This window comes from Macaca fascicularis, chromosome 18, assembly GCF_037993035.2.
Source record: "Macaca fascicularis isolate 582-1 chromosome 18, T2T-MFA8v1.1".
Lineage (NCBI taxonomy): Eukaryota > Metazoa > Chordata > Mammalia > Primates > Cercopithecidae > Macaca > Macaca fascicularis.
Genome location: NC_088392.1, coordinates 1,715,351 through 1,735,911, shown reverse-complemented (window position 1 = coordinate 1,735,911; position 20,561 = coordinate 1,715,351). Strand labels below are relative to the sequence as shown.

Genomic DNA, 20,561 nt, shown 5'->3' with positions numbered 1-20,561 from the left:
ACAGTACCACATAAGGTTCATTAACCTGTGGAAATGAACAGCTTGTGTATGATACAATTGAGGGAGGGATCTGTTTTGGTTGAATATTCAGTCATTCAGGCAACAGTTTTCTTAAGTTAAAGTCAATAATTTGTTTGTTATTACAATTACAAAAATTGTTTCATAGCCTTAAGACACAGACATGGTCTGAAACACACAGTATAGAGAGCAGAATTTTCATAATGGATCAATTTAATATGTTTTTAATTCCAAACAATATAAAGAAAAATGACTGCTTCTCAGGCTTCATTTCAGTCTCAGACGAGGCGTTTGTTTCCCGGTCCTTTCGAGAGAGGCAGATGGGTGTGTTACCGGCGGCACGGGCACACTGCCATCTTCACAGACCTGTCAGGTTACTGCTGCATGTTTCTAGATGCAAGAAGAAAACCAGATTGGCAAGTTTCCTTGCATTCTTTAATCAGTAATCATTTCTCTTTCAAATTACATTCTTAAACGTTAGCTTTCTGGATAAAAAAAAATCATAATTTTAAAGATAATTTATGGATGCTAATAAGCTGAAACAAAATTAAATGAATTCTTGGACATTTGAAAGTATCTGTTACTTGTATTTGCATAATTTCATTTAATATACACTTTGAATCATTTTAAGGATGTTTGACATGCTAGGTTGTAACTACATGTACTGTTTTTGTCTTAAAATTGAGTTTAGTGCATTAAAGGAAAAAAGGAACTCAATATCTGAATCTACTTTTTATAAAATGAAATTTATAGATATATCAGGAAAGATCTTTGTGTAAGTGCTAAGACTGAATAAAGTGTAGTTTAATTATTTTCCCACTTAAAATGATGTAAGTAGTTCAAAGAATATTTAAAAAGTTACTATTAATATCATAATATTAGTTTTCTATAATAAAGTGGAGGTTTCCTTGGCTGGAAGTCCTAACCACAGCAATCAGACAAGAGAAGGAAATAAAGCACATCCAGATTGTTAAAGAGGAAGTCAAACTGTCACTGTTTGCTGATGACATGATCTTATGACTAGAAAACCCTGAAGACTCATCCAAAAAGCTCCTAGAACTAGTAAATGAATTCAGCAAAGTTTCAGGATACAAAATTAATGTACACAAATCAGTAGCCCTGCTATACACCAAACAGTGACCAAGCTGAGAATCAAATCACAAACTCAACCCCTTTTATAAAAGCTGCAAAAAAAAAAAAAAAAAAGTAATACTCAGGAATATACTTAACCAAGGAGGTGAGAGACCTCTACAAGGAAAACTACAAAACACTGCTGAAAGAAATCATAGATGACACAAACAAATAGAAACACATCCCATGCTCATGGATGGGTAGAATCAATATTATGAAGATGACCATGCTGCAAAAGTAATCTACAAATTCAGTGCAATTCTCATCAAAATACCACCATTATTCTTCACAGAACTGGAAAAAACAATCCTAAAATTCATATGGAACCAAAAAAGAGCTCGCATAGCCAAAGCAAGACTAAGCAAAAAGAACAAATTGCATGGTACTGGATAAAAACAGGCATATAGACCAATGGAACAGAATAGAGAACCCAGAAATAAAGCCAAATACTTACAGTCAACTGATACCCGACAAAGCAAACAAAAACATAAAAGTGGGTAGAGGACACCCTGTTCAACAAATGGTGCTGGGATAATTGGCAAGCCACATGTAGAAGCCTCATCTCTCACTTTATACAAAAATCAACTTAAGATGGATCGAAGACTTAAATCTAAGACCTGAAGTCATAAAAATTCTAGAAAGTAACATTGGAAGATACCTTCTAGACATTGGCTTAGGCAAAGACTTCATGACCAAGAACCCAAAAGCAAATGCAACAAAGACAAAGATAAACAGATGTGACATAAACTAAAAAGCTTCTGCACAGCAAAAGAAATAATCAGCAGAGTAAACAGACAGCCCACAGAGTGGGAGAAAATCTTCACAACCTATACATCTGACAAAGGACTAATATTCAGAATCTACAAGGAACACAAGTCATCAAGAAAAAAAACAAACAATCCCATGAAAAAGTGGGCTAAGGACATGAATGGGCAGTTCTGAAAAGAAGATCCACAGATGGCCAGTGAATGTATGAAACAATGCTCAGCATCGAGAATGATCAGGGAAATGCAAATCAAAGCCACAGGGCAGCACCACCTTACTCCTGCAAGCGTGGCCATCATCAAAACCAGCAGATGCTGGCGTGGACGTGGTGAACAGGGAACACTTCTACACTGCTGGTGGGAATGGAAGCTAGTACAGCCACTATGGAAAGCAGCGTGGAGATTCCTTAAAGAACTAAAAGTAGATCTACCATTTGATCCAACAATACCACTACTGGGTATCTACCCAGAGGAAAATAAGTCATTGTACAAAAAAGACACTTGCACACACATGTTTATAGCAGCACAATTCACAATTGCAGAAATATGAAACCAGCTCAAATGCCCATGAATCAATGAGTGGATAAAGCAAATATATATATATACACACACACACACACACACCATGGAATACTGCTCAGCCATAAAAAGGAGCAAAATAATGGCATTTGCAACAACCTGGATGGAATTGGAGACCATTATTCTAAGTGAAGTAACTCAAGAATAGAAAAGCAAACATCATATGTTCTCACCCATAAGCAGGAACTAAGCTATGAATATGCAAAGGCATAAGAATGATACAGTGTACTTTGGGGACTTGGGGGAAAGGGTGGGAGGGAGGTGAAGGATAAAAGACTACACATTGGATACAGTGTACACTACTCTGGTGATGGGTGCACCGAAATCTCAGACAGCACCATTAAAGAACTTACTAATGTAACCAAACACCACTTATTCCCCAGAAACCTATTGAAATATTTTTAAAGTGAGTCTTTCTTTTTTTTTTTCTGAGATGGAGTCTCACTCTGTCACCTGGGCCGGAGTGCAGTGGCGTGATCTCAGTTCGCTGCAACCTCCGCCTCCCGGGTTCAAGCGATTCTCCTGCCTCAGCTTCCCTAGTAGCTGGGACTACAGGCATGTGCCACCACACCAGGCTAAATTTTTGTATTTTTATCAGAGATGGGGTTTTGCCATGTTGGCCAGGCTGGTCTCAAACTCCTGACCTCAAGCGATCAGCCTACCTTGACCCCGCAAAGTCCTGGGATTACAGGCGTGAGCCACTGCTCCTGACCACAAGTGAGCATTTTGGTTTGAAAGTGTACTGTTTAGATTCAGGAGGCCACATCTTAAAGGAATCAAGATAGAGCTTAAAGTCTAAACAGTAGGAAAGAAAGAGCGAGCACAGTCCTAACTCCTCTTTGTAGACTTCCCATCATAGCCTGTGTTGGGAAAGAGAGGAAGAGGAATTGGAGGAGCAAGAAAGGTTGATGTGGGTGTGGGGCTCTTGCCTCTCTTCACAGGATGCCCGAGTGAGGTGTGGAAACAAGATGACTCTGGGAGATGGGCAGCTGGAGAGGTGAGCCGCAGACCTAGGTTGCTGCATGGTATCTGCAGTCTTAGAGGGCTTGAGGCAGCCCCCGCACTCCCCGCTCCCCCCGCACTCCCCGCTCCCCCCGCACTCCCCGCTCCCCCCGCACTCCCCGCTCCCCCCGCACTCCCCGCTCCCCCCGCACTCCCCGCTCCCCCCGCACTCCCCGCTCCCCCCGCACTCCCCGCTCCCCCCGCACTCCCCGCTCCCCCCGCACTCCCCGCTCCCCCCACGCCAGAGAGTATCAGAAGTTTATGTTTCCCTAAGAGGGGTGCAGACTGGAGCGAATCAGGCCAGTGGAATGCAAAGCAGCTTGGTGGTGAAGAGCGGATGTCGTCTAGCGTCGTAGGGAGACACTTGGGGGCTGCATTTTTGGGGCTTCGGGGGGACACTCTGGTGAACTTTACATGCAGGAATCTTACCAGTTCAAAGGGAAGCTCCCAGAAAGCTCCCGTCCTGGGTCTGGAAGAACGAGTAGTGTGTCCCCTGTAAAGAGGGTCGTTGCTCAGGGGAGAAGACCTTACCAGGTCTGTCCCACCTGGGGGAAGGAATTCTTTCACTCCAGCGCCTTCTAGTCTTCCTGTCTCAGCTAATGGTGTGGGATATCGTGGGGGGAGCCGAGAAACACTTATGAAGGGTAGAGTGCAGGGGCACAGACCCATTAAAAAACAGATTCTGATCTTTGACAAGCCTGACAAAAACAAGAAATGGGGAAAGGATTCCCTATTTAATAAATGGTGCTGGGAAAAGTGGCTAGTCCTAAGTAGAAAGCTGAAACTGGATCCTTTCCTTACTCCTTATACGAAAATTAATTCAAGATGGATTAGAGACTTAAATGTTAGACCTAAAACCATAAAAACCCTAGAAGAAAACCTAGGTAATACCATTCAGGACATAGGCATGGGCAAGGACTTCATGTCTAAAACACCAAAAGCAATGGCAGCAAAAGCCAAAATTGACAAATGGGATTTAATTAAACTAAAGAGCTTCTGCACAGCAAAAGAAACTACCATCAGAGTGAACAGGCAACCTACAGAATGGGAGAAAATTTTTGCAACCTACTTATCTGACAAAGGGATAATATCCAGAACCTACAAAGAACTCAGTCAAATGTACAAGAAAAAAACAACCCCATCAAAAAGTGGGCAAAGGATATGAACAGACAATTCTCAAAAGAAGACATTCATACAGCCAACAGACACATGAAAAAATGCTCATCATCACTGGCCATCAGAGAAATGCAAATCAAAACCACAATGAGATACCATCTCACACCAGTTAGAATGGCAGTCATTAAAAAATCAGGAAACGACAGGTGCTGGAGAGGATGTGGCGAAATAGAAACACTTTTATACTGTTGGTGGGACTGTAAACTAGTTCAACCATTGTGGAAAACAGTGTGGCGATTCCTCAAGGATCTAGAACTAGAAGTACCATATGACCCAGCCATCCCATTACTGGGTATATACCCAAAGGATTATAAATCATGCTGCTATAAAGACACATGCACACGTATGTTTATTGCAGCACTATTCACAATAGCAAAGACTTGGAATCAACCCAAATATCCATCAGTGACAGACAGGATTAAGAAAATGTGGCACATATATACCATGGAATACTATGCAGCCATAAAAAAGGATGAGTTCGTGTCCTTTGTAGGAACATGGATGCAGCTGGAAACCATGATTCTCAGCAAACTATCACAAGAACAGAAAACCAAACACCGCATGTTCTCACTCATAGGTGGGAATTGAACAATGAGATCACTTGGACACAGGAAGGGGAACATCACACACCATGTCCTATTGTGGGGGGGGGGGGGGGTGGGGAGCATTAGGAGATAATAGCATTAGGAGACATACCTAATGTAAATGACGAGTTAATGGGTGCAGCACACCAACGTAGCACATGTATACATATGTAACAAACCTGCACGTTGTGCACATGTACCATAGAACTTAAAGTATAATAATAATAAAAGAATTAGAAATCACCAAGAGTAACCTTTATGGGTTACAGGTTTAACCCATATAAGGTTAACCCATATATAATCCATGTAGGGTTAAATATATTACTATCACTTAATGATGATGATGACATACACCTTTTTTTTTTTTTGAGTGTTTTTGTTCCATGTACCATGCTAAATAATTATTATCATCATTTAATTGCCGAGGAGATTATGCAGCTAGCCCAAGATCACATCCAGTATTGGGATTCAAACCTGCATCTTTCTGATGACAAAGTATCATTATTGCCTTTTCATTAAATATTTTATAAATTTAGTTACTAGTGCGAGATTAAATGGAAATAAGTTAAGCACTAATAAAATAGTTTAAAATTGTATACTTACAAAAAAGATTTGACTAATAACCCATGTATGAAAACTATTAAGTGCCAACAACGTGCAAAAAATATAAATAAAAGAGCCACATATCAAGCCAAAGCAATGGGTGGGCTGTTTCCATTCTTTTATGTGCAAATGGAATAGGATGGAACTTAAGAGAACAAACTGATCTTTTTTCTGTTACTAGTTCTTCATATGTGCTAAAACAAAAACCCAATTGTCGGTTTTTTAGTGCACTGTTTAATTTGTTAACTTTTGGGAATAAAAGAAAAATTTCTCACTGCTAGGCACTTTTGTGTTCGCTCACTTAATCCTTAATCAAGAATTTCATAAGATAGATATTATCACTCCATTTTGAAAAAAGAAAGAAATGAAACTGAGGCTTAGGAAGTTTGAACAACTTATATATGGCCAATAAGTGACAAAGCTGAGATTTGAATCTAGGTCTAAATGATCCCAAAGCTGCACTAAGCATAGGCCAATGTCAGTGTAGGAAAGCACAATTTGGATATAATGAGCTAAATTTTAAAATAATTTTTATGTGTACTGATCACTGATTACTACCCTTATGTAACCATATATCAGGGAAAGCTAGCTTTCTGGTATGAAATGCAAAACCAAAGAATAAAAGCATTTGAAAAAGTATTTAAAAAAACTGAGATTTACTCTTAACATTGTAGCATGCTCCTCCTTCCCCACACCTTGCCCACACACCAGCAGGGCTCAGTGTGATGAACATGAGTTCTCGGTGAAAGAGTAGCAAGGTGCAGAATCTCTGAGGAAAGCCCAAGTCAAGGGCACAGGCAAAACCAAGGACCTGAGAGGAATTGGCAGCCCCTAACACCTACAGCTACAGCAGACACTGAACACCGGCTGGCTCCTGGCAAGATGAACACAAAGCCCCACACTAAAGGCTTGTTTACTTCAGCTCCTATTATCTCATACGCCATGTCCAGCTTTCAACAGACATTCCAAGATATGCTAAAAGGTGGGAAATAAACAGTCTGAAGAAACAAAGCAAGCATCATAGCCAGACTCAGGTATGACGCAGATTTTGGAATTACCAGCTAGGAAATCTAAAAGAACTGTGATACACATGTTAAGGGTTGGAATAGAAGAAGTAGACAATTCGGGAAAACAGAGAGATACTGTAATCAGAGATGGAAACCCAAAGAATCAAAGGCATTGCGAGAAACCAAAATGATTGTAACAGAAATGAAGAGTGTCCTTGAAGGGCTTATTTGTAGACAGATGTGGCCAAGGAGTGAATCAGTGAGCCTGAAGACAGGCCAGTGAAAAGTTCCCAAACTAAGAAGTAAGAAGAGTCAAAGTGGAAAAATAAAAAGAACAAGACATCCAGAACTGTGGGACAATTTCAGAAGATACAAATATGTGGCCGGGCATTGTGGCTCACGCCTATAATCTCACCACTTTGGGAGTTCAAGGCGGGAGGATTGCTTGAGCCCATGAGATTAAGACCAGCCTGGGCAGCATGGTGAAACCCCATCTCTACTAAAAATGCAAAAATTAGCCAGGCAAGGTAGCACACACCTGTAATTCCAGCTACTCTGGAGGCTGAAGCAGGAGAATCACTTGAATCTGGAAGGCAGAGGTTTCAGTGAGCCGAGATCACGCCACTGCACTCCACCTGGGCAACAGAGGTGTTGTCTCAAGAAAAAAGATACGAATATGTGTAATGGGGATACCTGGAGAAGAAGAAAGAATACAGCAGAAGAAATATTTGAAATAATAGGTCTGAGATCTTTCCAAGACACTAGACCATAAATCCACGAAGCTCAGAGGACACCAAGCTGGTTAAATGCCATAAAATGTACACCCTGGCTTACAATATTCAAACTACAACAACACTGAAGGCAAAGAGCCAGAGAAAATAAAAGCATTGGCCTGGGAAAGGCACGTGTAAGACACTTCCTGTCACAGTGAATTATCCAGACCCCGTGCATGAGGCCACCCCCAGGAGAGGGGCTTAGGTGTGTCGCTACAGCTGTCGATGAGCAGGAGGAAGAGGGTACAAGGAAATACAGTGACCCATGAGCAGCACAGGGATTAGAAGTGCTGACCCCTGTGCAGTCAGAAATCCACGCATAAGTTTTGACTCTCCCCAAATTTAACTACTCACCTACTGTTGACTGCAAGCCTTACCAGTAACACAGACTGTCAGTTCACCCATGTTTTGTATGTAAAATAGATACTGTATTCTTACAATAAGCTACAGAAAAGAATGCTATTACGAAAATCATAAGAGGGAAAGATATATTCACACTTCATTCAGTGGACGTGATCATCATAAAGGTCTTCATCCTCATCGTCTTCAAATTGAGTAGGCTGAGGAGGAGGAAGAGGGGTTGGTCTTGCTGCCTCCGTGCTCTTGCAGTTCAAACCCTTGTTGTTCAAGGGTCAACTACAGGTAAGTGCTGGTGGAAACAGGAGTGGATATAATCAGTCTTGGAACAGGATTAGAGGAAGAGTGGGAGGGAGGGAGTAGGGAAGGTTCCGATTAGACTGGGGGAATACAGAGGATGGTTTATTTAGACGAAGCTAGAGGCCTTCAGAATCCACAAATTAAAGGTAAACATGGGTGTTTTAACTTCATGAAAGGAATAACTTCTGAATTTAACACATTCAAATTTAGAATGTGAAAGTCTTCTCGCCCTTGACCTTTTTCCATTCTGAGTTCCTCGAGCAGTGAGGTGTGTGTCAGTGTGTGCTTCTGCACACGCATTTACACCTGTGCAGATGCCGCCACCTTTTCTTTGTATTCATCTGTCTGCCGTGTTGAAGGTAGATTGCTGCCTCTGCTCCTCGGGACTTCTTCCTGCGTGTTCTGCAGGGATGTCCACGGCTGGCTTCGCCGCTGTGGGCGTGCTTGCTGTGGGCGGCTGCTGTGGACGTGCTTGCTGTGGGCGGCTGCTGTGCGCGTGCTGCTGTGGGCGGCTGCTGTGGACGTGCTTGCTGTGGGCGGCTGCTGTGGACGTGCTTGCTGTGGGCGGCTGCTGTGGGCGTGCTTGCTGTGGGCGGCTGCTGTGGGCGTGCTTGCTGTGGGCGGCTGCTGTGGGCGTGCTTGCTGTGGGCGGCTGCTGTGGGCGTGCTTGCTGTGGGCGGCTGCTGTGGGCGGCTGCTGTGCACGTGCTGCTGTGGGCGGCTGCTGTGGGCGTGCTTGCTGTTGACGTGCTGCTGTGGGCGTGCTTGCTGTGGGCGTGCTGCTGTGGGCGGCTGCTGTGGGTGTGCTGCTGTGGACGTGCTGCTGTGGACGTGCTGCTGTGGGCGGCTGCTGTGGATGTGCTGCTGTGGACGTGCTTGCGGTGGGCGTGCTGCTGTGGGCGGCTGCTGTGGACGTGCTTGCGGTGGGCGTGCTGCTGTGGGCGGCTGCTGTGGACGTGCTGCTGTGGGCGTGCTGCTGTGGGCGTGCTGCTGTGGGCGTGCTGCTGTGGGCGTGCTGCTGTGGGCGGCTGCTGTGGCTGCAGTTTCAACCGTGGGTTTGTGCAGCTTAGGAATATAATCAATGGACGGTATTTGGTTTATTGTCATGTTCAGCTTTATGTATAAGATTTCCTTGGTTCAGCTTTTATTAAAATGTTTGTATTATAAGCTTATATTGTATATTATGTATTTATTTTTTGAGATGGAGTCTCGCTCTCTCACCTAGGCTGGAGTTCAGTGGTGCAGTCTCGGCTCACTGCAACCTCCACCTCCTGGGTTCAAGCAATTCTCCTGTCTCAGCCTCCCAAGTAGCTGGGACTACAGGTGCCCGCGACCATGCCTGGCTAATTTTTGTATTTTTAGTAGAGACGGGGTTTCACCATATTGGTCGGGCTAGTCTCGAACTCCTAACCTCAGATGATCCGCCCGCCTCAGCTTCCCAGAGTGCTAGGATGGATTACAGGTGTGAGCCACTGTGCCTGGCCTTATTGTATATAACTTCATCAGTCTCTCATTTTCTGAAGTTTCAGAAATGCTCTTTATTTTGCAGCTTATAAGACATTAAGTCCAGTTTTACTCCAATTTAATTCTCCTGTAAAATAACCTTCCTCCACATATCATATTACTAACACTTTTTATCTTAAGCCATAGAGCAATATAAACTAGACTCCCGTTCAGCTGTGAAGCTTTTGGTCAGTATTTGAATTTTGCATAATAACAATTATAATACTTGTTTTCTGTGACACTTTTTTTGGTTTTTGTTTTTTAAATTATTGACAACAGCGGTGAACAAAAGTGCACACGTTTTAAAACTTGCACTGCTCAGTTAAATAGCATAAAATGAGCACCCACTCATGGTGTGTCACACTTGTCAAGAAGCAGAATTCTCCCGCCTTCCCAGGAGTGTCCCTTTCTCACCAAGGTGACCACCATCCTCTTATCTAACAGGCCAGTTATTTTGGTCTGTTCTTAAAGTTTACAAAAATGGAATTAAACCATATGTATTCATTTGTGTTGGGCTCCTTTTGTGTAGTCATAGGCATGTGTGAAGTTTCCCGTTGCTGTGTGTCACAGCACATGTTTATATCTTCTGTTGTATCAGGAAGCCGTAATTGTATGCAGCCACCGATTTCTACATCCTGGATCTCTGGGTTCTTTGGGCTTTTTGCTGTTAGGAATTCCTCTGCTCTAAATAGTGTAGACAGATCTCTTGGTGCAATCTGCATGCCTTCTGTAAGGTGTGTGCCTAGGGAGTGGCATTCCTGGGTCGTATAGCGTGTCTGTATTCATTTCACATAATAATTGTACTGATTTTTACTCTTCCCAGTCAAGCAAGAGAACTCAAGTTTCCCTATAATCTTGTCCACACTTGTATTGTCTATCTTATGTTATTTTAATTTTAGCATTCTAGTGGAGATGTAGTGATATCTCATTGGGTTTTTAGTTTTCATTTTTCGGATGAGTTATGAGGTTTATTCATGTATTTATTGGCATGGCTGTCGGGGTGTCTTGGTTTGGGAATTTCCTATAAAAGTCTTAGCTCATAGCTCATTTTCCCATTGAATTGTTAGTCTTTTTCTTGCTGTTTTGTAGGAGCTCTTTGTATATCCGAGTTGTTTTCTCCCACTCTGTTGCTTGCCTTCTCGCTTTCTTCATGGTGTTTTGATGAGTAGCAATTCTCAGTTGTAACATTGTTTATCAACTTTTTTTTTTTTTTTATGGTTTAAGAACTCTTTCTCCACCGTAGGTCACGGAGATACTCTCTCATACTGTCTTCTGAAGTTTTATTGTTTCTTTTCTGTTACATTTCTAAACATCTAGAATTCGGTTTTGTGTATAAGAAGAAGTACTGACCCAGTTTCTGTTTTTCCCCCATGTGGATTTCCAGTTGACCCAGAAGTGACTGTCGAAAATCTGCCCCTTCCCCTGTGTGGGTCAGTGTCCACCCACAGTGGGTGCACGCACATCTTGGCCCTTTCCTGTGATTGGTCTGCTGATCCCTTTCTTTGCTAATAATTTTTAATTGCTGTAGGGAGTTAGGGATTGCATTTAAATGTCTATAGATCTTCAGAGATTATTTTTATAATATTAAGTCTTTTAATCAACAAATATTGTGTATCCCTTTATTTTTCAATAATGTCTTATGATTGTTCTCTGTAGAGGTTGGTATACCTTTTGTTGGATTTATTTCTAAGTATTTGACTTTTTTTTTTTTTTTTTTTTTTTGAGACAAGTTCTTACTGTGTCACCTGGGCTGGATTTCAGTGGCATGATCACTGCTCACTGCAGCCTCGACCTCCTGGGCCAAAGTCATCCTCACACCTCAGCCTCCTGAGTAACTGGGACTACAGGCACATGCCATCATACCTGGCTAATATTTTATTTTTTGTAGAGACTGGGCCTCCTGTATTCCCTAGGCTGGTCTCAAAAGTCCTGACCTCAAGTGATCCTCCAGCCATGGCCTCCCAAAGTATTGCAATTACAGGCGTGAGCCACTGTGCCTGACTTTGACATTTTTGGATATTATTTCAATTATTATCTTTAAAAAATTTTTATATTCTGTTTGCTACTATTTCAAAATTAAAAATTTTTTTGGTGATGTATTTTTATTTTTAAATAGTAGAAAAGCATTTTATTTCCAAATTGGTTGCCTACAGTAAAAATGTTGAGTTCATATACTCTGCGTTTTAATTACAGATCCTAATCAGATGTTGAGCACTATCATGTTGAAATTTACCCTGACTGGATAACTGATTTTTTTTTTTTTTAATGAGAACATGGGCAACTAATTCCACAATAATCTTGTGGCTGCTGTTGTCTGAATGCTGCTGTCATCTCAAGGCTGTGGGGAGGTCAGTTCTGGTGATTATGCAGGGTGGTGATTGTGGTCATCATGTCTCCGGTGCAGGCCAGGAACACCTCGGGGAGCATGTGCCCGGCCCCTGCCTGGGAGCAGCGTGGGCGGCTGCTGTTCTGGCCGGGCTGTAGCTGGACTCTGAGGACCAGGTTGCTCCTCCCTTTCTGTGCCCGCTCTGTGCACTCCCTGGTCTTGGGAGGGTGGTTGCTCTTAAGGTGGTCAGTGTGATTCAGACCCTGCTCCCGCCCCATTCTGATCTCTCCTCAATTCGCCCCGGTGGGCTCTGCTGTGTCGGCAGCTGTGGGCACAGCCTGTGGTGCCCCGGCCCGTCCCTGGGCCCTGGATTTCACACTTCCTGTCTCTACCCCAACTCAAGGTATGGACAGGCAGTGAGGATGATTTTCCTCCTCCTCTTGCTGTTGGGGTGGTGATCTGTGGTGATCACGGAGGAGCCGCTAATAGATTTCCAAAGCGGGAAAGATCTGCAGGGGTCACCCAGGCAATGACACGGAAGCACTGCTCAGATTTCAGATTAAGTGGGAGAATCAGAAGTAACCAAGTCAGGTCAAAGGAGAAATAGGTGTATTTTTATCATGTCAGTAAGAACGAGAAGAAGGTCACAACTGGCATTGAAATTAGCAGTTAGTGTTTATCTGCTTCATGCCTCAGATAGGCAGGCTCAGGCCTCCAGCCGCTGAGCCCAACCCCCAGTCATCAAAACAGCGGGGTCAGCTGGGAAGGGAAGGTGGCATTTCAGGCAGAGAACAGATGTGCCCAGATCCAAGGTGGGACAGTGTGAAAGAACTGCAGAAAGCATGCAGGAAGGTGCCTGGGGCGGACTGTGGACTGTGGACCACCGTGTGTGCCCCTTCAGCCCTCTTATTTCCACCACTCCACAATTCATGACAAGTGCTGCATCTTGAAACCAAAACAGAGAGGTTGGGAATTTACAACAAACCAAATTAAATTATTGTGTTTCTTGCAGACACTGTGAGCCCACCCATGGATGTACACAAACCATCCTCATAAAACCAAGCCCCAGAGTGGGTTGTGGTATGAGCACCACCAGCCAAGTCTCCTGTGGCAGGGATAGGGACGTAGGACGATGGTGTCACGGCACTTAAAATCGTCTTCAGAGGATGATTTCCTTCAGCGTGGAGTCATTGTGCCGCTATTGTCTAGCATTGTGCCATGCTGCTTGTAAAAAGAAATGGAAGAAAAATCAGCTTCCCTGCATGCATCATTGTGCAAGAGGTAGCTGAGGACCAGGGCTTATTTCAGGCACTTGATTGCAGTTTCTTTTCTCATGTAAATTTTTTTCATGTAAGTTACATGATAATTCTTCAGGAGGAATGTGTTTTCTCACCTTGCTGTTTTCTTGAGAGCATTGTTTTGTGAGGGCAGTTGATCATCGGTTAACTATTACACTGAGGCATTAACGAAGAGGCATCTGAATGTAGCTGGGAGAATGTGGTTCCTGAGGGCGGGCTCACTCTGCCTGCATCCCCATCAACAGTGACCAGCAGAGCACCAAGCCTCAGGGGTCCCACACCCGTGGTCTCTTCCTAGAGCTTGAGACCCAAGCCTGCCTGCGCTCTCTGGAACCTTCCTGAGTGTTCTCAGCGGAGCCCATTTTGGCAGCACAGGAGGAGAGCCCTCCAGCTAGAAAGCTCCAGTAGAAGCCGGCGAAGTAAGGCGAGGGCAACTGCCCTCAGTGACTTTGCTGGGCTCAATATTCCCCTCTGTTAAGTGCCTGCTGCCTTGGTAGGTCATTTGGGTTACAACATTTAATTATTTCATGTAGTCTGTCCTCCTTTTCTCAAAGGATAGTAATTGGTACCAGTGGAGCAGGAAGTTTTACTACATCCAAATAAAAATGGTAAAAGAAAAACATTTTAATAAAGAAAATTCAGCTTGTTTTATTTCATGAGTTTACCACATCCAAATAAAAATAGTAAAAGAAAAACATTTTGATAAAGAAAATTCAACCTGTTTATATTTCATGAGCCTAATGGAAGTTTGAGTAGTGAATGGAAAGATCTGGCCGGGCACAGAGGCTCACGCCTGTAATGCCAGCACTTTGGGAGGCTGAGGCAGGTGGATCACCTGACGGCGGGAGCTCAAGACCAGTCTGACCAACATGGAGAAACCCCATCTCTACTAAAAATACAAAATTAGCTGGGTGTGGTGGTGCATGCCTGTAAATTCCGGCTACTGGGGAGGCTGAGGCAGGAGAATTACTTGAACCTGGGAGGTAGAGGTTGCAGTGAAGCCAAGATTGTGCCATGGCACTCCAGCCTGGGCAACAAGAGTGAAACTCCACCTCAAAAAACAAGAAAGTTCAACCAGAGACATCCAATTATGAGAAGGAAAATAATGTCACCTCTAATGCATACTAGTGGGCCCTGGGAACCTCGGCATTTGGCAGTGTCGGGCCAAGGATGCAGAGCTGAAGCTGGGGGCGGGGAGCTGCTCCGTCTCCAATCTGCCATGAGCTGTGTGCTCTTGACCAAGCACCTAACCTTAGAAGTGGAATAGACATAGTAATACCTGGCAGAGTCAGGAAGGCTGAATAGCAGCAGCACTTGTTAATTGTAAAGGGCTATTGGGTTGAAAGCTGCTTGTGGTCATGAGGAGAAAAAAAATGAATCAATTATAATTTGTTAATACATTTAAACCAAAACGTAAGCTGTTTTATGTATTAGTTATTAGTGTGGAGTTAGTCTTGTCAAGGTAAATCAGTTACGCATTGATTGTTTTGTTGTCTCAAGCATTTTGACTGCATTTTTTTCTCTGTGTAGTACATGGACAGATGGGTTTGTCCTGTGTGAGAATCCACAGCCTTTCCATTCTCTTGCTGCCCCTCCTCTGTTCTGGCCTCGCTACCTAGGGTGATACTTAACATTTGAGCAGGAAGCCTTGACAAACGACTCTGAGATTTTCAGGCTTTTCTTAGATCCCCTGTAGTGGGACGACCCACAGCTTCTCTATCGTCTGTCTTGAGAGATGTCGTTCTTTCTCTGTAGTTCTTCTGGCCTTCAGTCATCAGCCAGGGTGCTGATTAGGTTCCATACAGAGTCTCACTTAGAAAGTGGCTGTTTCTAGCTTTAACTACAAGCAGCATTCATCCAAAGTTAGAACCTGTTGACTGTATTTTGCCATAAGACAGTTCACTAATTACCAGAATTTTAGCTCTTTGAGTTTAGGGCAACCTTTTCGTCATTATGCAGCATGCTTGTTTTTAACAGCTAATATGTGTAATTACATTTAGAATAAGTGCACTCTAAGTGCTTGAACAGTGTTCTGATATTAGCGTTGTGACCTAGCGGTTGTCTTCTGGTGGTTGAATAATTAGTTTGTTTCTAAGAGCTTTAGAGTTTGATAGTCGCCAAACACAAGGGCTTCCTTGTGGAAGGTTGATGGCTCCCAGTGACCCTTCGCTGCCATCTGGTACAGATTCAAGGGCTGCTGTCATCTGCTGCTAATTGCTGTCACCTGCACGTTGGAGTCCCTCAGCACTGCGATGCTGCTGCCTTTAGAGTGGGCCCCTCCTTGCGCCCACCTGTGTGTGCAGGAGAGTGAGCACTGCCGTAGGCCTGTGGTTTCACGCAGGAGCATTTTCAGCCAGTTTTTATTTTAATGCCTGAGGTATGAAAAATGGTGACCATTTTGTGAGGGTTATTAATTCGCTAAATCCAAGCGTTTTGTCTGTTTTATGATTGTTTTAGTGGTTCTTGTTCTTAGTAGCCTATTTAGGCTGGCAAGATTGTTTCCACAGCATTTTACAGAAGACTTCTTTAATCCTCTCTCGTAAACTGATAAGCCGTAGTCAGGGCACTAGCCTATAGCACCATATTATATTAATGTATTTTACTTGTAATTTAGAGAACAAGAAGAATATCCTGATTTGAAGTCTAAACTGTCCCCCATGGCACTGCACAGCTGATAACCGCAAATGAGAAAGATGTGTATATCAAATAGTTTACAAAATGAAGCCAGCTGTGTTTCCCTACATACTGTGGCTTCCTGACATGCATCATTAAACCTTATTAGCTACTTCCTTTTACAAAGATTCTTGTAGTCTTGAACATTGCATATTAACATTTTCTGCCCCTCCAACTGGAAATTATTTGCTTTATTGTAGAGTGTCAACTTGCTCTACTTTCTGATGCGTTCTAATTGGTACTTTGGAGTATAATCATCGTGCGATACCACGCCATGCATTTCTTTATTTGGAAATTAATACAGACCTTTTCACTTTATCTGTCAATCTGAGCAACTTTTCACACAATTCCCAACTCTTGGGATTGCTTACAAACCATTAAGTATGAAATGACTCATAAAATGTCTCTGAAGACATAAAGCAACAAAAAATTTTTAGATGGTTTAAAATAATGTTGCATTTTGCCAAGATACCAGTAATAAACTTCTTAAATAGACAGTTTTAATAATAAAAGGGTGATTATGCAAGATGAAAAGTTTATTTAACCATAATACCTTTATCATTTAAAATTCTCGGCAAATCTGCTAACGTTCATTTTACTTACAAAACAAAAGAATACAAATCCTAAGAACCATGGATTTTTGAAAACGAAGTAATTCAAAGTTAGCTATTAGACTGCTATAACTATCCTTCATTCTTTTTTCTCTTTCTTTGCTATTCTATGTCTGCAATTCTGCTATTCTGCCTTAAAAATTAAAACATTTACCTATTATTAACTTCTGGTTAATAGCTAGTTAAGCAGATGTGTGGGCGGAACAGAAAATGTACAGAATCTAGTGACTTTGTTTAAGATGATAGTAATTTTGAGGTGTTTTAGACACTGGTCAAGATTTTATATATCCTCATTTTTAATATAATTATAAATCGGTGATATGCATTTAATTGCAAGGGGAATTAAATAGAATACTGATTGTGGTTCTGATCAGCAAATATTTTAGTCATATATCTTGTCAAGACAGCTAATGACTCTTGATTTAAAAATAGTCTTGAGTAATTTTACATAGTGGTAGGTGCCAGATACCTGGAAAATGGGATGGAGATCTTCCAGTGGCTCATAAATCCCCACGTATTTACACAATAAGCCAAGAAACACAGAAGGAGAGAGTGACATGTTACTTGACAATGACAGCCTTGTGTCCTTGACTACGTCCTGTAACCTCTCTCCTGTGCTGATTCTGATACAGCTGTTTGTGGGCTATCAAGGTGGTGGAAACATGCTGAAGTCAGCTGGACCACAGTTGAGCAGTGTGGTCCAGCTGCTCAATGAAAAATCAGGGATTTTCCTGATCGTTGTCATTTTGTGGTGGTTCCTAAGATACTGTTACAAGAACAATTAGCAACTTCAAATGGTATGTTTAGTGTTTCAGGTAGCCCTTAATGAAACCAGACTTTCTGGAATCTTATATAAAAATACTTTTCACTGATACTGTTTAGTAAATTCCCTCGCACAGACCATTAAATGTGTTATACTTGTTGGCATGCCAAAGAAAGAATTCAGATGCCAACGTTTTGAAATTAATTACTGAAGAAATTTCTCACTTTACTGTAGCAACTAATCTGTATCATTACCTCTTATGAAGATAATCTAGGTTGGAAATTAAAGTTTTAATTATAAAGTTAGTGATCTTGTTTATTAATAATCTTTTAACCATTCTCTTTTCTAAAATTTCCTAAGAGAAATAAGCAGGTGGAAAGTGGTCTTCCCTCCACCCCACCCTCCGCTCTGCAGTTTCTTTAAAACCGTTTTCACGGCCATGTTCCAGGCAGGCTCCATGGAAGCAGGGCTAGGCTGGTGCCTCTCTGCTGGGCCACCCCCGCCCTCCTGTACACCTGCATTTGCAAGGACTCACTTTGCTTGTGAAAAGGAAGCGTCCCATCTGTTTTTCTCTTCTGAATCTCAGCATTTTTCCACCATCTGTGGCCCAACATTTCGAAGCTACTTATCAGAATAATTTCTTCAGTATCTCACATTCTGAACGCTAGAAACACATCAAGTAATTTTTTTTTTAAGCTCCTTGAAAAGAGTTCAAAGCTCTTTGAAGGAAAGACAGACCTTGTGCTTGGGAATTTCAGAATACTGTGACATTAGAAGCCCTGACCACATACTTAGTACTTTTCTTCATGAGTTTTTAATAGAATCTGATGACATTTTAGTACTGTACAAGTTTTTTGTTCAGCAATATATTTTGTAAATTATACTTAAATGAATATTTGAAAGTATATTTTAAGAATGTTTCTACCTTACCCTGAGATATTTAAAATAAAGACTTGCTACATTCAGGGTAAAATAAAAAGACAGATACCTCCCAGAAGAAAGATGTCTGAAGAGCATAGTCTCTTCAGTGTGTACTATTAGAAATAGACTGAGAAAATGAAAAGAGATGAGTGCCCTGTATTTTAAATCATTTTAAAGAAAACCATGGTCTTCCCTTTACTATGTCTCTTAAAGTTTTATGTCTCCTAGTAAGAGACTTTCTTTTACAGTATCAGTACTACTTAGAGTTATTATTAGAATAGATTCTATTTTTTATATGCCTTGGGGCAAGAAGTATTTGAGTGTGCGCCTTGTAAAGAAGCATGAAGCAGTCAGAACTCCTGGGCTCCTGGGGACCCTGAGGTCCAGTGACCTCCCACCCCCCACTGGCGGGATCTGCTCTTCTTGGAGTTCCTGCAGAGCTTGCTGGCTTGTTTGTAAAATACAATGAGAGCTTTATGACCCCCCCCTAAAGTCCTGGGTATTGTGTGTTTAGATAGTAAGGCTTAGAGAATAGGTTCATGCTCTTTGTAAAGTATTTGTTAAATATAAAATTACCCAAATAAACTGTGTGTTAGACTGAAAACCAAATGCCACTTCTATGAATGATGTTGCATTTTGAGGTTTCTGGTGTTAGTAGATAGCTTACGTTATTAATGGAATTATTTTAAATTGGTTACTGGTCTTGGCAAAACCACTTAAAATTGATGCCTTCCTATACTAAGACAAAAAAAAAGGTAAATATATTCAGGATCTTGAAATCATTAAGGAAGCTGTTGTTACAGTGTTATCAACTTACTTTCTAGCCCGGAATCTTCGAAAAGCCTTAGGAGGGCACCACCCTACTGACCGTGCACAGCATTTCCGAGGTCCTGTCTTGAAATAGGGCTTCTTATGAGATGCCAGATTTTTATTCTGGGGCCCCTTCCCACCCCCCATAATCCAGGATGTTCAAGTCTGTAGACTCTGGCCTGCATTCTGCATGACAAAACATATATTCAGGGTAACGCTTTCTTCAGAAATGAATGAACGAGTGAGTGTATGTATTGTGCTGGACTGGCTGGGTTAGAAATGGCCGGCGCCTTCGGGAGAGCGGGGTTAGAAATGGCCGGCGCTTTCCGGAGAGCGGGTCTGCGGAGATCAGGACGCGCGCCGGCCTCGCGCTCCCCCTGCTGGCCGCGCCCCGCACTCCCCGCGCTCGCTGGCGTCCCCTCCCAGCCGCCTGCGTGAGGTGTGAGACTCGGAGAAGGATGTGAGCAGTGCAGCGGTGGTCGGCAGTGTAGTGTTGGAATGAGAGTGACTCTTACACTTCAGCCTCCTCCGCCTCCTGATTTTCAGATAAACAATGTGGTGATTGTAAAATACGATTAGGAATAATGTACATTAGAAAAGGTATCGGCTTACCTTAATATTCAGTGCTGGATTTTAATGTAATTTCTATACGTAGAGCAAAAATTAAATTTCCAAATAGTTTCTAGATCATTTTGCATGTTCTCACATGCTTATTTTTGTTTTAAATATGGTTTTGATGTATCACAAGTTGAGAACATTTGAAAGAATTTATAACAAATGAATTTATAATACTTACTAAAAATAAAAGTTTTAACTTCTTACCTTTCAGCCACTGTGTTGTTTTGCATTTGCTGACTTTTCATACATTGATTTATTTTGATGAAGGTTCTAATGTATCAGTAAAGGCTGTCACACACTAACAGATGGAATCCGGTTGTCCTGTATGAAGGTAGAAAGCATGAGTTTTGTAAGGGCAAACATGAGATGTGTATATATGTATACATGTGTTCAGAGATGATGCTACTTTCTGACATTATGGATGATTATAACAAATTCTGGTGAGTGGATACGTGTCTTAGAAAATGCTAGAGCCAGTATTGAACCTTCTCAAGTGATCTAGAAGTCCAGCAGTTTAAGAAGATAACCTCATTCTGTACTCATGAAGCCCCCTTCAAACTTAGCAGGTAATATGCTTGCAAATTTTAGTAATAATTTTGTCGTTAAAACATGTTTATATAGGTCTGCTGACAGAGTGACAATATGCATTGCCTGTAACAACAAAAGTTGGGTAGCTTCAGTTTGTGTAAACTAGGTGTGAGGGTTTACTTTGAACTCCCTTGTCTCTTAATTGTGTGTCGTATGT

At 42.1% G+C, this 20,561-nt stretch overlaps 1 protein-coding gene and 1 long non-coding RNA gene across 51 annotated transcripts in view; one reads left to right on the top strand and one right to left on the bottom strand.

Moving 5' to 3' along the window:
• Positions 1-20,561, top strand: part of ATP9B (ATPase phospholipid transporting 9B (putative)) — a 296,871-nt gene that overhangs the window by 150,767 nt on the left and 125,543 nt on the right. Inside the window, exon 12 of one of the 50 annotated variants that reach the window (XM_065533596.2) lies at positions 3,434-3,489. The exons of the other annotated variants lie outside the window; for them this stretch is intronic. Coding sequence (XP_065389668.1) covers positions 3,434-3,489 — 56 coding nt within the window. The remainder of the gene's footprint in view (positions 1-3,433; positions 3,490-20,561) is intronic. 50 annotated transcript variants of the gene reach the window in all.
• On the bottom strand, positions 214-19,285 carry LOC135968183 (uncharacterized). Its single transcript, XR_010582744.2, has 2 exons — positions 19,206-19,285; positions 214-408 (listed from the first exon to the last, which is right to left on the bottom strand). It is a non-coding gene; the product is annotated as an uncharacterized lncRNA (long non-coding RNA).